Source organism: Blennius ocellaris (genome assembly GCF_963422515.1).
Source record: "Blennius ocellaris genome assembly, chromosome: 14".
NCBI lineage: Eukaryota > Metazoa > Chordata > Actinopteri > Blenniiformes > Blenniidae > Blennius > Blennius ocellaris.
In genome coordinates this window covers 21,950,308-21,967,934 of record NC_137663.1, presented here as the reverse complement: position 1 = coordinate 21,967,934, position 17,627 = coordinate 21,950,308, and the positions used below count along the sequence as shown (strand labels likewise).

Here is a 17,627-nt window from a genome sequence, read left to right as displayed (position 1 = left end):
TGACTCGCGCCTCCTCACAGTCTGCAGACAGGGAAACACCAGGCGCGGTGGGTGGATGAATAAGTGTGTGTGGAGGTATTGCACCAGGCCTGCGAGAAGTTTGAGTGGGAAGCAGCTCTGCAGCCCTGCAGCCTCCTCTTCACTCTGTCAGAGACATTTCCATTCTAGTCAGGTTTCCCTCACATTTACAGTAACTGCAGATTTATTAATGTGGACAGAATAGAAAGTTTAATTGCATCCTGAAAATATATGGCAGTTATTTTTGTTGTTGTTGCCAATGACTCAAGCTTTTAGCACAATAATCACACTTAGAGGAAATCCAGAGACACTACCAAAACTCAAGTGCATGTTCTTTGGACTGTGGGAGGGGAGAACATGCAAACTCCACACTGACTCAAACTTTTCGCTGTGAGCCAAGATTGTGAACCACTACACTTCTGTGCAGCAACACATATGTGGTATTTATGAGAAAAAAGAATTGCAATATATATTGATTGTTTATATATGTTTCAACCAAAATCCCACATTCTAGTGAAAAGCATATCATAATGTTTTGAATGAATAACAAATACCCGTGCATGTGTGGCCCTGATTTATCTCCGAAATACATTTAATTTGCAGCTTTAAAGCCTAAAAGACCACATTGAAATATATTTCATTTTATCCTCGGTTGCACTGTCTCAAAGACAAATAATAATCACTTTATTTACATGTGGAAAGCTCCAGGAGGCCGCCGCAGACAGGCTGGAGAGCTGCAGGCGACACGTCTCAGGTATAAACACTCAACGTCTCCAGAGGATCAATCAAACCCACTTTTCCACAAGTCTGTTACCCAAGGGGAACAAATCTGGAATAATTATTCCTCAAATATATATAATCTGACAAATATGAACAATCATACTCTGGAATCAAATATTCATATAGCTTTGTTTTAATGTTTTCTTTTGAAAATTAAAGGAGATACTATAATATAAGAAAATATTGTAGAGGTTGTTATTTCTGTTACATCTCTCATAATAGTACAAACACTGTCTTGTTATTTATTGATGTATTGATACATTCTAGTAAGCAGTATTAACTGTATTTCTTTTAATAATGCCAATTCTTTTTTTTAACTAAAAGAGCAAACGTGTGACTTTAGTCAATTTTTACATCACTTTGTTTAAATTAGTTGTGTAATTAGCATACCTTAGACTTGTTTTTTTTTTTCCCTATTAAAGAATAATTAAATAATTATTCTCATTAGATTTGTGGTAAACTTAGACAATCACAAAATGAAGGCAGAAACTAGTATGACAAAAAAAAAACTAGCTAAAGCCTAATGAATGATGAAGTTTTGACTTAAATCTTATGCAAGATTATAAACAATTAAAATGTTTTTTTTGTATGTTGCAATGTAATTCTGCTTCTTGTCCCAATATACATTTTGGAGCTATTGGTCACTCATACTGTAATACCACCAAGGTTCTTGGAATCGAACAGTGCAACACCTTGCTTGTGTTTCTCTGGGCACAATCCTACTAAGACTGTTGCGCTCCTAATGTAAAACAACTGTGACAGCACCTACAGCTGCATCCGTTTGCTACACCGGCGTCCCGCTGGACGGTGTTTAGTTAAATCTGCCTCCTGTTGGACCTAATTGCTGACTCATGGTTTCAGACACATTGCTCTGGCGAAGCTCGTCCTCTGCTCTGTCGACCTCTCGTGCTCCAGATTTACCTTTGCAGAGTTATTCATTGTGATTTTAGTTGAGTTTCTTTTAATAGTGGCCTCACAGTGTTTCACAAAATATGCATTCAGATGAACAAAACAAACTAACAGTTTTAAATGGTTATGAAGTAAGATGAGACACCGGCGGAGGTTTCGTTATTTTGACTTTTGGTGAAAAAGAGGCACAGTTATGGATTAATACTCTGTTGGTAGGTATAAAACTGACCAAGATGATATTCATATTTCACAGCTTGTATTGAAAAAGTAAATCTCTAAATAGGCTAAAGTTTGTAATGGCTGTCATCAGAAGCCTTTCTCAATCATGTCATGTCATCCTTAATCACTAATGTGTGTGTTTTTGTTCGCAACGTCATGTGTTATGTAAAATGATCAATTTAATATAATCAAAGTAACCATATATGTTACAATTACTTGAAATGACTACAGTTAATCAAAACTAGGATCTTTCGTCTCTCTCAATACCATCTTACAGTGTAATGAGTAAGTACATTGCAAAGGGAACATTGTTAACTCGAGCTTTCCTCAAATTCTTTAAAAATGTGTTATATCCATTCATCCATCCATCTTCCAGGCTGTTGGAGCTCATCCCAGATGACACCACGTCACCAGTAACTTATATTTCCCAGACTAACTATAAATGTCCAATCGGATGATTGAAGTATTTACTTTTTCTTGTTAAGATTTTCCAAGTGGATTTCATCGTGTCTATATACGATATAAATATGAGTCCTTGAAGGTTTTATTTGTCCCTTGGTGGTTTTCCCTCTCACATTCATGAACTCTGATCATCCACTCATGAGTTTATTATAAACTGGACCTTTCACACTGCAGTTCTGCCCCAAAGTGCAGCTGCCAACATCTGTTGTTTGGTTCAGATGACTCCCACATCACCCCACTTCCCCAACTTACCCGCACATATCCTGGGGATAATGAGCTCAACACGCCTCCCTCCACCTCCGCCGTGAACCCACCGCCTCCCACCCTCACCTCCGCAGTCGCCCTCCATCAACATTTGTCACGTTGTTAATCACTTGTGTCGGCTTCAGGTAATTACAGACAATTAATCATGTGTGATTCGGCGTGTCGCTCTCCATCTCCGCCGTGTGGGCGAAAAAAAACGACAAAGGTGAAACTGCCTTTATTAAGTGCGAGGCCGCGCCGGGGAGTAACCTCCCCAATGATGAGCAGCGTGTTGCAGCGCTTTGGCTTACACTTCCTCGAGGCGAGCGATAAAGGCCAGGTGGAGATTAAATTACATTAATTCCTTCGCCAGAAGCCCTGACCCAGAATGACTTACAAGACAAGGAGGATGAGCTGCAGTGAGACGACTGCCAAAGTGCTGAAAAATGAATTAAGCATCAGTGTCGCGACACAATGCTGGTCCTAACCCGCCGTGTACAGTCAACAAACACACGGAGGACACGGCAATGCCTCTGTCTGCTGTCATTTCAAACCTTTCGCAGTGGTAATCACAACTAAAGGCCTTCGTTTCACCTCCGTCCGAGAGCATTGGCGGCGAAATTGTGGGTTTTTGAAAAACAGCCACTTACACACCCAATCTACATGTACAATCTGGCAAACATAGATGTGCATCCATTATCAGGAATACCTTAACCTTGCCTTCATTAATGCATGTAGACTCACCTGTCGGACAGGAAACTAGATGGTACTTTGATATTTTGTAGAGATGTGCTCCCTCCGGGGTTTATTGGTGCTTATCAGTCAGACATTTCTATCTTTACTTGATAAATGAGGTATGTGTTGCATAGAATTCACCTTGTTGCGGCAAATTTTCCCAAACTTGGACCAGAACTATCAAACTAAACTATGCAGATTCCACAGAGTCCACACTAGATGTCAATTATCACATTGGAGCACAGCAGGATAAGATCCAATAGAGTTTATTGTCTTTTCAGCAGAGCGGACACTGAGTCAGGTTCTGGGAGCAAACTTGAAAACAATATAAAATCCATGGTCTTAAATACCATTTCTTCAAAGGAGGGCTGGGCAAACTCATTTTCCTTCTGTTCTTTTTTTTTTTTTTAGCCCATATGATTATAAATGGTGTCTGTTGATTTGGTAAATTGTCACTCCTTGGTGATATGTCGCATCCACGGGCTCTTAACTCAGGGGTCTTTGGGATTTTTCATTGAGTGTTTAAAAACTAAATAAAAAAAAAATCTCATCAAGCCTATGTCAGCATGAGCTGCTTCAACCCATTTACAAGGCCGGTTCAGTTCGCTAAATGACACAATAACACAAACCAACCAACACTTTAGGACTTGTCCATGTTTTGGTTGATACAATGATATGCTGATACATTTCATTGCGTGAGTATATTACACCTCATCTTAGTCGAGAAGAAATCCACAAGCCTCACCATCCCATGAAAGTTTGAGCTCATCCACTGCTTTGGCGTCACAATAACCTGGACCTACTGTCCAAACAGAGCAGATTTCCTGGGCTCAAATATGTCTAATATGCAACATTAGGCATTGAGATGGGATGGTAAACTCTATTACTGGTGCCCTGCTAAAATATCAGCACAACATAAAAAAATTTGGGGGGCAATAAAGAAGTGCAAGTGATTACTTGTTTTTTTTAATTATTATTAAACTGTGCAAGGATATTGCTGAAGAATCTCTATGAATAAAAAAAACAATAATTAATGAGCAAATTAATGTTAACATCTCATGGACAGACTAGCTTTATAAACAATATTATTGTATCAGAATATGAATTTTTTTTTGTAATTTTCTTCCAGATCTGCTTCTACCAGTCAGGAAAGATTGCCATCAGGAGTTATCACGAGGACAGAATTCAGCCCCGGCTGCTCCTGAGAACAGCAGCAATGCCTCAATGTGATAAGGATGCTCTCAGGCCAACGTTCTCGTAAACATCCTCTGCGAGATTTGTGAGCTCAGTTTCGTCCCCTAGACTGAAAAATAGCACACTTTTTGATCTATCTTGATGTAAAACTGACCACTGATTGAGTCAAGTTCATTTTAGAAATCAGTCAAACACATTGGTCTCAAGGGAAATCCACATATCAAGCCAGACAGAGAAAGAACTGCTATTTGTGATGATCAATCAAAGATGTGTACACGTTCTCACAGGCTGGGTAAACAAGGCGTGGAGGAGGCTTCGGGCTACGTGACTGAACCCACTGGCTCTACATCCTGGTCATTTGTACTGACTGCCTCCGCTCAGCTGAGGACCGGGTCTGGGTTGTGGAAAGTACAGAATCAGTATTTCATCGGTGCCATTTGGAAATGCAGAGCAGGTTTATTCTATATTGATTTATTTTATATAAATCAACAGCAGACCGATATAGAAGCAATAAATACAGAATATCTTCACAATGACCTGACTACTTCAGTTGACCTTAAAATGAATGAATGACGTCAAACCAAGTAAAACTAAAAGAAAGAAGCAGAACGAGTTCCTAAAAAAAGTAACTATTGCAATACTTTGGGTTTTGGCCTGTCTTTGAGCTGAGCTGTAATCAATGTGTGGATCAGTTTGATTCACTCATCATTAAGTTAATCTGAAGTTGCATCAATTAGGGGAACATGCTCTAATCTGAGCTGATTGAAACTGCAGTAGTTCTAAGTTTGTGACTGATGTCATTATAGTAACAGTTTATTAGCTAAAAGGAGCAGAAATATAGCCACGTGTTGCTTTAAAGTCAGTTATTCCCAATACAGATGCTGCTTTGTGACCTATTGTGTGACGCAAAGAAGTGAAAACAAAAATACAATTTAAACCTTGAGTTGAAGCTTCAGCCATTTCCCTGAAAAACTGGGTAATAATTAAAAAGTTTTTGCAGTCTGACAAGAAGAATAAATAACCTTGGGGTTTTTTTTGTGTGTGTGTGTAATATATAAGAGATCTTTCTCCATGTGTGATTTCTGCCTCTCTTGTCATTAACAAGCCCATTAAAATAGTGGCCATTAATGTCGTGAATGGAGAATCACATTCAGTTCGAATCACATTCAGCAAGTTACCAGGACAACCCTCGCAGGCCTCAGTTTCCTCGGCAGTTTCCATGGTTACGGCAGCAGTCTCCTCATTGTCAGCGCTGGAAATTAGAGGAGGACTGTGACTGCATCCTTGTACTGCATACAAAATATATGTATCAGCATGTGCTGCATGCTAAGCACACGTGTCATGTTACCCAGCCTCGGCCTGTGTGACACTGTTTTTGGTTTCTACACGCTGACCGTGACCAACGCCGTGAATATGCATGGCCGCGCTCATGCTGATTAACATGGGATCAAGGATGATTCCCATCATTTACTGCTGCATACAATTATGATAATTTTCCACAGATTGCTTGAATATGCATAGGCGATTCGCTCCTGCCGTGCCATCAATATCTCTTAATACAGAAGCACAACTGCGTGCTATTATGAGGCTTCCATGAAAATTTAAAGACATTTTATCAATTCCTGATAGCAGGCAGTGCATTTGATTAGAAGTTCATGTTTCAACAGACTCTATTCTTCACAGTGCCCACGGTGATTTACATGTTTAATTTTTCTTTCTTTTGTCTAACTACTATTTTACCTCCTCCTGACTTGGACAAAAAGTTGCCTGGATGAATGTACAGTATGTGCCAACTGTTGTTTAAGTCCTTCACCTCCCGTTATTTATTCGTCATGTTCCATAACAAGTGTCGGCACACTGACAACAACTCTTAAATCAGAGGGGAGATTGGATCCTTCCCTTCGTGCTCTTTTGTACGTGTCTCTGGCTGGTGATTTGCTCACTCAGATTATAATCCACCAATAAGGGCCCGGCAGACACTGAGTGGAGGAAACCAATTATGGACAGCACCTGGAGAGAGAAAGAAAAGACACACTGCCTCTGATGGCTGAATGACTGGTCTCGGTCGATCTCAAAGCAGAGTCGGCACATTTTTAAGGTGTCTGTAAGCTCTGTGTGAATCAATCTGCTTCACCCTGCTTTACAAGTTTCATGAGGAGATACAGAAAAGTACACATTTTCTTTCAGACGAGTGTTAGTTTGGGGGGGACAGGAAATCATGATTAAATGGAATAATTGACAACACAAATCATGCTGCTTGATCTACATTTATTTATTGCAACTTTTTCCTTTTTCTATGTTACACAGCAATTGGTATGGTATCACATTTCATTTTGTGTTGGTGGGGGCTCAACACTCAATCCAATCACTCCATAGTTAATAGTCTTAAGTCTTCCTTTCACACAGCTGTGAAAACCAAATTTTGTCCCAGAGACTTCAAAACGTCTGTGTTCCCTCCACAAAAACGTCCAGGAATACAGAGCACAGTGGACTAACATATGAATAAGAAAGATGCAAAAAAAAAAAAAAAAAAATCCTGAATGAGAAAAATAATGGATAAAACGCATCAGTGAACGTTTATTACTTTGATTTAAACCGTGGTCATCCATTCAATGGGAGGAGGATGTAGTTTTTATAAGGAAGAGTAGTAAAAGTGAGCAGGATACTGGAAAGCCCTCGTAAATCAACGGAGAGGCAGTCGAGGGCACTGAAGATGAAGACTGGATGATGAAGACCGTTTTGACTAATCAGACCTGTTCCAACATATAGCTATAAAACCCAATGTTTTACAAGAAAATTAAGCAAACTGAGGTTTTATTTTTATCAACATTTGGTATGATTTTTTCCCATGGAAATTTCCAAAACGCTGACAATGATGTAGTTAGCAGGCCAGGCCACGGGTTGACGCTGTTGCTTGTTTTTGAAATGAAATAAATTTTATTGCCCGAAAACATAATTGTATAAGGATACATAATGGTAAAATCCCCATTAAAAGCAAATTTTATCGTACGTGCATTCACAAAAACAAGCTATGTTCATCAGAAGATGAGTTTGATATTTTCATCCAACAAGCTTTATTCAATCGAGTGTGTGCGAGAGAGGATCCGCAGATTGATGAAGAGGTTCCAGAACACAATGTGTCAAATGTCTGACCAGTTCCTGTTTTTATTATTTGTTGGAAATAAATGCTGTTCAAATTGTCACAGATTTTTTTATATTATTTCTTTTTACAGGGGTTTTTTGGGCGGTTTCTTGTATTCTCTTTTAAGTTTTTCGGGGAATTGCTTTAGTCATTTTGTTTCTTTTTTTTTGTTTTTTTTTTAGGGACTTGTCCCAGTATACCAGCAGGCCAGTACACAACTGGATACATCGTATTTCATATAATTATTGATATTGGAGGTGTTTATGGCAGGTAAAGAAGATAAAGTGCATTGCTGTCATAAAATAGACTTCTTCCCATCTACGTTTGACTACCGGTAGTTTTAGTTGACACCAGGTCCCAGATATGTGGCCCAAGAGATTGAATTGAAAAACTGAATATGAATGAAGAGAAGTGAAAGTGAAAAGTAAGAATGAATTATAGCTTCAATTGCATAGTGATATACATTCAAACCAATAGATTCCATTTGAAATGAGGCCATGCAGGTTCACATTTAAAGAATTCAAATCCCATTCACAACACAGACTGGAGTCGGGATATCGGTGATGCTGCCACAACAACGGAAAACTTCAGTTAAAATGTCAACATTATGGCACTATTTTGCTGGTACAGCCCACTCAAGATGACACTGGGCTGTTTATCCCCCCTGAACTCAAATGAGTTTGATCTCCCAGGTCTAAATGTTTAACGCTGCATGTCCTTCCTCACGTAACGCTCAGTGGAATTCAAACCCTCAACTTCCAGTCACAAGGCCACCACTGAAACTATAAATGAAAAAAAAAAAAAGTACGGAAAAGGTCTTTGGACAACTTTGGATGTTTGCCGTGATGTCACTCATGTTAGTTTTCTTTGCTTATTGTTGGAACACACACGCAAACTGAAAGCATGTCATTTTATGTCTAATTTGTTTTTTTTAAGAGACTCATATTTATTAATATTGTCTCTTCGTGTTTGTCCTGTGATGGATTTGTGACCGGCTCGGGGTGTATCTTCCTTCACCCAGGACTTTTTTCCTATTGTTGAACTTCTCAGTGAAGTTTATTCATTCAGTCTGACGTTTTTGTTGAAATATTTGGAAAAATGACACTGATGTACATGGGATGAAACTATGCTTCACAGCATTGTCAAAAGGAGAAGGACTCAGTGCACAGAATGAAAAGTCACATGATAAATCCTCTCATTTTTCCTCACTTTGTCACTGCTCCGTCCGCAGTGACGTATAGACGGGTCACCTTATCACTCTGACTTGAGGAATATTTATGATGAAAACATGTTGACTTTATGATTCGGGTTGAAATCACAGTGAGAGATAGACACTCAGGCGTGGTGGCTTAGGTTATTACACACAAGTACAAATATGTGAAAAGCAGCAGGCAAAGACCAACAAGTTGCAGTGAGGCCTTTAAAAAAATAATAAAAATTTTTAAGTATGATTATGTCAACATTTTTTCTGTGCTTTGTCATGCAAATATCAGAAATCAACACTCTCCTTGTCCACTAGGAGGAGCTCTCCTCAGGCCCAGGAGGACACAGACAGCATTCCCATGGCAACAAGAGCTGGCAGCATCCATGCTGAGGCAGATAAAGCACAAGGATGATAATAAGAATAATCATCATCATTTCTGCATGAAACACTGGGCTACTCTGATTGAAATCCAGCAAAGTGCTGATTGTTTGCCAATGATAAACCCTTTCTTTACTTGAATAATTTGCAGATGTTCACAACTGCCTACGACACAATAAGTGCAATGCCCCATATTTATTTTTAGGTAAGATATTAACACTTTCAATTATTCTACTATGGCATAGAAAATTGTTTGCAAACAGTACATCAATCACTGCACAGCTCCTTGACTTACCTAGTTATGAACACACCTCACCAAAGGGTGAAAGGTACTCACACCTCAGTGTACAATGTTACTGTTTGGAAATGTCACACCCAAAACAAAAATGGTCCCTGTGGTCTAAAACTGGCATGTTCGTATTTTCTCATGAAATTAAAAGTTGAACAAGTTTAAAAATTTGATGTCTACAAATATAACGAAGACAAAGAACCAGAACAATTGATGACCCAGATATACTATCACAATCCCAGAGAGATCCGCTACGAGTGAAAATAGTTATTTAGTACTTTAATATGCGAGTTTAATAAAGCAGCATGACGCAATTAGCTCTGCAGCATGCATCGTATAGATAATAAACATGATATACGTAAGGATATACGTAATCCAAATACAGCCGCTGATAAATATTGTGTGCAGAATGATTTCATGCCTTTCCTTCAAATCGTTGAAATTATTTCTCCACTTCACACACAAGAAAAAAAATCATATGAATTAAAATGTAATAACATCTGAGTAGACTTGACACAATAAGCATTGAAGACATCTGAGTCAACAGCTGATCCTTAGCACCTGTCAATCAAACTCATTTACTGACTGACTGTATTAGGTCTCATTTTGGGGCATCTGTAACATCTAGTATGGTTATATAGTTCATAACGCCACAATCACCATTCATTACATGAGGAGATTCATGGATTCTGTTATTTGAAGTTTAGTTCGTGATTCAGTTATACAATAATTAAAAGCAAACCTTAAAAGCAAATCCTCATATTTCCCAGTTGTGTAAGAAAAAAAAAACCTACTCAGTGTAATTTTAATTAAACTTCACTAAAAGTCTGAGCGATGAGTCACTGAGGTGAATTCAGGCCAAGTCCTCCAGGCCCAAACAGCGTGCGTTGCTGAGGACGTCGTCTCTGGTCAGATAGCATCCGCAGAGCTGCCTCAAGCCGCTGAATGACTCCCGTCCATGCAAGACACGCCAGTTGTCTATAAAAATCACCTTCAGAAGCAATGCGTGGGAAAAATTGTGAATTACACTCAAGACATTTAATCTATCTGTTGATTTACGTCATGGGTTGCGCGTGAACGCATCATCTTACTTTGCCTGGAGTGAGTTTGACCCACAGCTCGTTCTCCGGCCGCCTCAGCTCTGCGGTCAGCTCTCGATGGGCCACGTACCACCACTGTACGGTGTCATGGGGGATTGTGTTTATCACCGATCGGTCGTAATTGTTGTATCTGCAAGACATAAAACGGAAGTCCTGCTGTTAGACTTAAAAACAGCTGCATTAAAGAAAGGAGAACTTCGGTGACGGACAAAAGGTTTCATTCACCGCATCATGTAAACTTCGTTGTTCCAAGGGTAGACCTGGAGCAACGGTCCGATCCCCGTCATGTGGTTCCTGTGGCCCTCCGTGTTTTCGATGTATTCGTGTTGGATGGGCACGCGAGACAGCAGCTCGAAGTTTTCCGGCGACTTCTGGCGGAGTTGCTCCGCAGCATAGAATCCGTCCACGAGGAGGGTCCGTCCACCGGCGCCCTCGTGCTTCAGACAGTGGAAAACCTGGATCCTGTAAGAGCAGTCAATGTCGTCAAACTACAGGAAAAATCTGTTTGTGGCTTCATAGAAGCAGCTGGGAAAGATTTATACCAACCTCGAGCTAAATAATTAGATTCTCATTTATAAAAATTTGTGAAAGCGTCTCGACTAGATCCACAATGGGTGTGTGTGTGTGAGCAAAGCCGAGATTTCAATGTGATTGCCATCATGTTGGAAAGATACTGTAGGATACCTGGGATTTATTTTTCCGAAAGTTAACCAGGTTTATTACTTTATAATGTACCATGTAAGATAAAAAGGTAGATGTTTACACTTGTCTGTTGAACCTATTGAACCTTGTTTAGCTCACTTCATGTCTATAATTCTCAGCACATTTCTTATAGTCGACCCCACAACTGGTTTTTATTTGATACACTTTTTATTGTTTCTCTATTTGATAACAAGGAGTTTTTTTGTTAAGACACATCTACTGTTGATAACACCACTCCTCCGTCTGGCATTTGTGAGGACTGTGCCAAATAACCTGAACTCTTAAAACCGTATAGAGTGAAATCTCTGTATAACACATTTTACATGCATTTTATATTTTATTGTTTTAGATCGTTCAGATGTTAGTATTTGTATTGTGCATTCCAAGGTAAGATTAACACACTAAATAGTGCCAGTACTATCTTATTGCTGTGCGAACAGTGACACATATCTTATCTAATCTTATCTGAAACCTTATCTAAACCACATTTGGATATGGCCTCGTGCAGGTCTACATTTTACAATGTTTTATAAACCTCAGTCCGTTCAGTGTCCTTCCGACGAGGCTGCTTTGAGACCTCAAGTAGGTGCGTGTGTGTGCTGCACCTACCCACACGGTTCATGAAAGTATGAGGTGTCAGTGTGACGGTCCAGAGCCAGCTGGCTGTAGGCAGTGTCTCCTCGGGAAAAGTCTGAAGTGAAGCACCACATTTTCCCATATGTAGTCTCTCTGGTGAGTAACACACACACACACAAAAAAAAAGAAGAGTCAAAAGACAAATTAAATAAATTTCTAGTTTGAATTGAATATGAGTTGCTGCTGCAGAACACTTGTAGGAAACACTGTCCGACAGAAAAAAAAAACGCAAAAGAGATTCACTAAAACTAATGAAGCAAATTACAAATAGAATTTGCTAAATAGTTCACAGAATATCGCCAAACATTTGCACGGCTTTGCAATTTCCTCACTTGAGTCACAGAGCAAACTTGTATTATTGACACTGGTGTGATGTAAGGGAAATTTGTTGGGGGGGGAGGTTGCATCATGGTTTCACATGTATGAAACTCATCTCATAGATAACACAAGAATTGAGAATTGTATATCCAGTTTGCGTGGTCTTCCAGCATTTCTATTCAATTTTCAACTTCTGCATGAGCACTGCACAGCTGTTGCATGAAATTCATGCATCTGCAGCAAGACTGTTGCAAGAACCCAAAGTTTATCATTTTTGTCTGGCGATTTTCATACAAATCTCACAAACACAAAAATGCAACATAAATTCAAACACCAGGTGAATTTTCACCCAACTGATTTTTAAATGAGCATGTGTAGAATTCCTGAAAACAAGTGAAAATTGGTGCGAATTCGCAAATTTTGTCTCTAATGACTTTGCGATCTGTGGGAATGTAGCGAGAACACAGTGAAGTGGGGTTTTCTGATACCTGATGAGACTGACTCGTTGAGTTACGGCCTCCGTGGCTTCCACAGTGGTGGGAACTTCATCTACAAAGGCGATCCCATAAAGAAGATAGTTTCGCAAAAACTTCTTCAGCTCTTCGCCGCACTTCATGAACTTCTCCCACTTGGACGTCTGCACGTGTGCGCTGTTGTAGGCGTCTGCATTCCAGAGGACGCGGCGCTGCATGGTGGTCTGCCGCTGTTTCTCATAGGTGTTCTCAGACAGCCAGCTGTGGCTGAACTCTGACCTGTGGCCATCGGGCCCTAAAACACACACGGAAGTTATAGTTAATAACACCAGTAAGAGGATAGATGCTTTTTTTTTTTTTGAAGAAACTTTATTTGTTACTTAATGTCGGTTTTCAATTCATCTGAAATTTGTATTGAGACCACATGAAGTTTGATATAAATAACTCTCACAAGTGTGAATTTCTTTAGCAATAAACACCGTAATTTCTCATTTTGGTTGTACGTGTACTTAAAATAAATGTATGCTTAAGTAAAAAGCTTAAACAATCTGACAACAAACCTACAGAAAACTATAAGAAAGACAGCAACACACACAATGCAATAACATTGAAGGTGACTTTGGTTTTACAAAGGGCAAACATTGTTTTATTTCAAGCTCTTATTTTCAAACAAAATGCCCATTATCAGCTTCCTCTGCATTTACCAAGCCAATTCTACGAGTAGAGTTCGTGGATAGAGAATCCTCTGGCAGCCTGAGTCGACCTTGAATATCCTCGTCTAACCGGGAGAGACACGCTTGCCAGTATGCCTGCAGGAGCATGTGCATCATCATCATCACCATCATATCCCGGGGCTGGCAGATCCCCATTTGTCACTTTGTGTAAGATACAGTGCCACTCTTGCGTGTGCATAAAAACACAGTGACAGGCCATCCTTCTGCACAGAAAGCCGAGCCCGGCAAGCCGGCGGGAGTACGCATCAGTCAGTCTTTAGGACGGAGCTGTGGCATGTAATCCAGACAGACACCTGAAGAGCTAAAACACGGACGTCTCAAACACTCACTGTCTCACTGAGCTGCTGTGATATTAAACCTGTGATTGATGATATCTCCTTGTCCATTTTGTGCTCTTTGCTTAAAAACAAAACCGAGGGACCCGGTGCTATAAATAATTTTTGGGGGGGAAATCGTCTTAAACTTTTTCAAATCCCTCTCAGTTTAATTTCCTGTGTATTCTGTCTGAGGTTTTTTTTTTTTTTTTACTAGGAAATTCTCCTGACAAATACAGTAAAATGTTGTGCAACATAAGCGTTCTTGATAAAATAAAGGCATTGTCATCGTCAAGTTAGCCTAAAATGGTCTAAATGATGGATGCTGAGTTGGTGTCACCACTGGGTGGGTGTAGTACTGTGTTTGCAGAAGTAGATCTGCTTTGATCCAGCATCCATGTGTTTCTCCAAGTTCTCCAGTGTCCCCATGAACCCAAAACATACATATTCTATGTGTGAGCATCCCTCTGTTAGTTCTCTCATGGACTGGTGACATGTCCAAGTTGTACCCTGCCCTCACCCTCGGTAGCATAAAGCTGTACAGAACATGAATGAAGGAATAATTGAGGTCCCGTTAAATAAACTTAAATGTCTGTGGAAGTAGAAGAAAGGGGTTCCCAATTTTAAATACAAAAAAAAGACCAAAAAAAAATGAACTAACTGTCGGCATATTGAAGGGTGCGATAAAGAGCGCATGACCTCCCTGTAACCGACACTTCAGGTGACTGATTGCACCTTATAGATTTCCAACACCCTCTTACACACCAGCCACCTCTGCAAACAACAATTAGATTACAGGAGCCACACAAATGTCAGTTTTCTCATCTGAAGAATCACATGGCGTCATGCTCTGAGTCGACATTAAAGGACACAGACTGCTTCATGAAGCAGAAACAGCTTTGGAGTGGGCCTCTCCAGTTCACCCGTCGTTCCACTGGACTGTGCACACAAGCCCTCACTTGTGACAGTGCATCTTTGTCACTCTTCCTAAAGTCCAGTGATTCGATCCATCACAACAGGTGCACCCTCAGTGACACTGGCTTTGATTTCAGGCATTGGAGCCTTTTTATTGTGAAGTTTGCACATTATTTGAAATTTCTTCCAGTTTATTGAAGTCCAAGAAAATCTGAAGTTGATTGTGTGACGTCTAATTTAAGACCCTTGCTTGCCTGCAGTGAGCAATTTCTCTCACTTTTTATTTCATCCACATATGGCCGCTCTTGATCGCAACCACTCACAAACTATAGAGGACCACTTCCATCATGACAGCCCATGACACAACACATTGCTTGCCATTTCGAGACATTGTTCCAAGTGCTCTTCCTTTTTATGATGCACTACATGTAAACTTTCCTGCTTTATCGCCTACCACACCCACCAAATCACAAAGAATAGGCCTTTTCACAATAAGACAGTCTCATGACAGGGGTCAAAAGCCACAAAACCTGATATGACTAAAATGATGCAACATGTTATGAGTTTACATAAACTTTGTCAGAAAATCTATATCTATTGAAAGAGCTGGAGAATGTTTCATGAATACTCATCCCACTCATCTACTGCTCATCCCACAAATGCATATGACATTTAAACAGTGATTAATTTCCAATAAGAAGACAAGCGGGAGAAATAGAGGAGCTGTAACTCAATTCAGAACTGTAGCATACATGATATTAAAGGTGCAAATATATGTTTTATTGTTGGATCAGAAGATCACAAACCTCTGCTGAAAATGCATTATTGCTGCACCCTCGATAGGGCTGATCTGTGGAGGTGCATCTCAGCACTCCTTCAAGTGAAAGCACTTTTGCGCATTTGGTTTGACGCGTACTGCACAGATCTCTGACTTACATGTGAGGATGAGATGGCCGTCCGACAGATGTGTATGCACAGGACGGATGGAGAGGTCTATACATCCGGTGTCCAAGTTTCTCTGGTTGGTGGCGGTGTTGTAGGAGGACGCGGAGCGACAGTGGTCGCGCAGCCAAACATAGTTAAAAAACATCGGGGCCCCTCCATAGTTGAGCTCTGGTGATTTCAGACAGGTGAGGATTAACGGGTAGTTTCATTAAAGAGGCCAAATACATTATTATAATGTTTTTCTACATCTGTCTTCAGACTTACCGAGACTGTCTTCAAGCAAGCGAAAAGTTGGAGATGTGGAGGAAGAGGCGCGGATCTGCGCGTTTCTTAGAGCCGACAGGCGCTCGGAAACTCTGACAGCAGGTCGCACTTTCTGACTCACGGAACAAAACATCCTCCCCCAAAACATCCTGATCGGTTAAAAATAATAGAAAGAAAATGTTCAGAATATTTAACTCCAAAGACGCAGCCGTCAAACAGACCAAAGAGAGAAGAATCAGGGGTGTTTATAACTTTGAGGGTAGACCATCCCACAAAGATGTAATGATTAACACTTGCAAGGTCAGGTTTACCTGCGTGGCTTGACCATTTAATCTGTAACGGGGGAAAAAAATACCTTATAACTCAGGTCGATCTACACACGTTGACTGAAAGCAGTGGATGATATGTGGTTAATCATCTTCCTTATGATGAAGGATGAGCAGCGTGCGAGCAGCTCAGATACAGAATTAAACTGATGCAACCTTACAAACAAAGGATATTTACTTTGCGCATAAACGCAAAAAACCCAAAACAAAACAACAACAAAACAAGCGTGCGCTTTCGCCTTCAGTGCGCCAGAGAACCGCCTCGCTGGATGGCGAGGTGGAAATAAACTGCACGCAACAGATTACAGCAAGTGTAAGGTAGGAGTCTTGTGGCTTTCAGTTTCACCGGAACCTGTAGATGACCAGGGTTGAACACTAAGCTACGACTAGTTTGACATTTTACGCATGTTTTCTTTCTTGACCGTGGCTGCGCAAAGGAGACAATAACTCGACGCAACTTCCCTCTGCGGTTGTTTAAGGGCCTTTCACAGCAGCGATCACGTGCAGAATAAAGAGGAACGTGGCCGCACAGCTTCTCTACAGTGACGAACTAAAATAAACTGACTCCATGGCGGCAGTGTTGCCATATCAGATTGACAGTTTCCAGCCCTGCATGGTCATTCGAGCACTGTGTGCGCCAGCCTTACTCTGGGTTGCCAGATCAGACAAAAACCCGCAAAACTCAATGAAAACCAGAAACAATCACAACCTTTTTGGAAACTAAGGATGGGATTTTAATTATTACTAAAGCACATAACAACAGAAAAAAAGGCTCATAACAATCCAATAACACAAAAGATAGCACAAACTGAACAAAGTTTTCAACCGTGTGATAAATAAACACCATAGTGTCTTAATGAACTCATCACGTTCGTTCTACTTGGCAAAGTCTTCACACACAAAATAAAATTAAAAAAACAGACAAACAAATAAATACATAATTCACCCACTTATCTTTTTATTTGTACTTTTCAATTTGTGCTGTATTTATTTGTTTATTTATGTTGCACACTTTACATATTTTGTCTCGTGCTATCAAACATGTTCCTTGTATGTTTGTAGAAAAAATTGCTATTTATAATCATACTTCATCACCAATAACTGTGGACCAGATTTTCTTCCATTCTTCCATTTTCAAATAAATCTTATTATATGAGTGGAAGGACACTGCTGAAATGTTTTGGGTTTTTTTGTCCTCAGATAAGGGAACTTATTTATTCATGTTTCCCTTTGAATATATGTTCTAAAAACCTTGTAACGGATTCATTTTTGCAGTTCGACGTGTTTAAAACAAGTGTTTAAAAAATGTTCTCCCAATCTGGCAACG

General features: G+C 40.0%; 1 protein-coding gene across 1 annotated transcript; it reads right to left on the bottom strand.

The window, feature by feature from the left end:
* Nucleotides 1-6,811: 6,811 nt before the first annotated feature.
* tmlhe (trimethyllysine hydroxylase, epsilon) lies at nucleotides 6,812-16,834 on the bottom strand. The gene is made up of 7 exons (XM_080508631.1): nucleotides 15,975-16,834; nucleotides 15,702-15,878; nucleotides 12,818-13,097; nucleotides 11,985-12,104; nucleotides 10,899-11,135; nucleotides 10,665-10,803; nucleotides 6,812-10,564 (listed from the first exon to the last, which is right to left on the bottom strand). The coding sequence occupies exons 1-7, from the start codon at nucleotides 16,120-16,122 to the stop codon at nucleotides 10,427-10,429; spliced, it is 1,239 nt and encodes a 412-aa protein (XP_080364757.1). The 5' UTR covers nucleotides 16,123-16,834; the 3' UTR covers nucleotides 6,812-10,426.
* Between the last annotated feature and the right edge of the window lie 793 nt (nucleotides 16,835-17,627).

What these genes read in the sequence shown, in the direction of transcription:
- tmlhe (XM_080508631.1), bottom strand. Translation starts at nt 16,122, where the DNA reads ATGTTTTGGGGGAGGATGTTTTGTTCCGTGAGTCAGAAAGTGCGACCT. An exon ending in CGGCCATCTCATCCTCACAT is followed by an intron (nt 13,098 to 15,701) that starts GTAAGTCAGAGA and finishes TGTGTGTTTTAG; the next exon opens with GGCCCGATGGCCACAGGTCA. An exon ending in AACGAAGTTTACATGATGCG is followed by an intron (nt 10,804 to 10,898) that starts GTGAATGAAACC and finishes TATGTCTTGCAG; the next exon opens with ATACAACAATTACGACCGAT.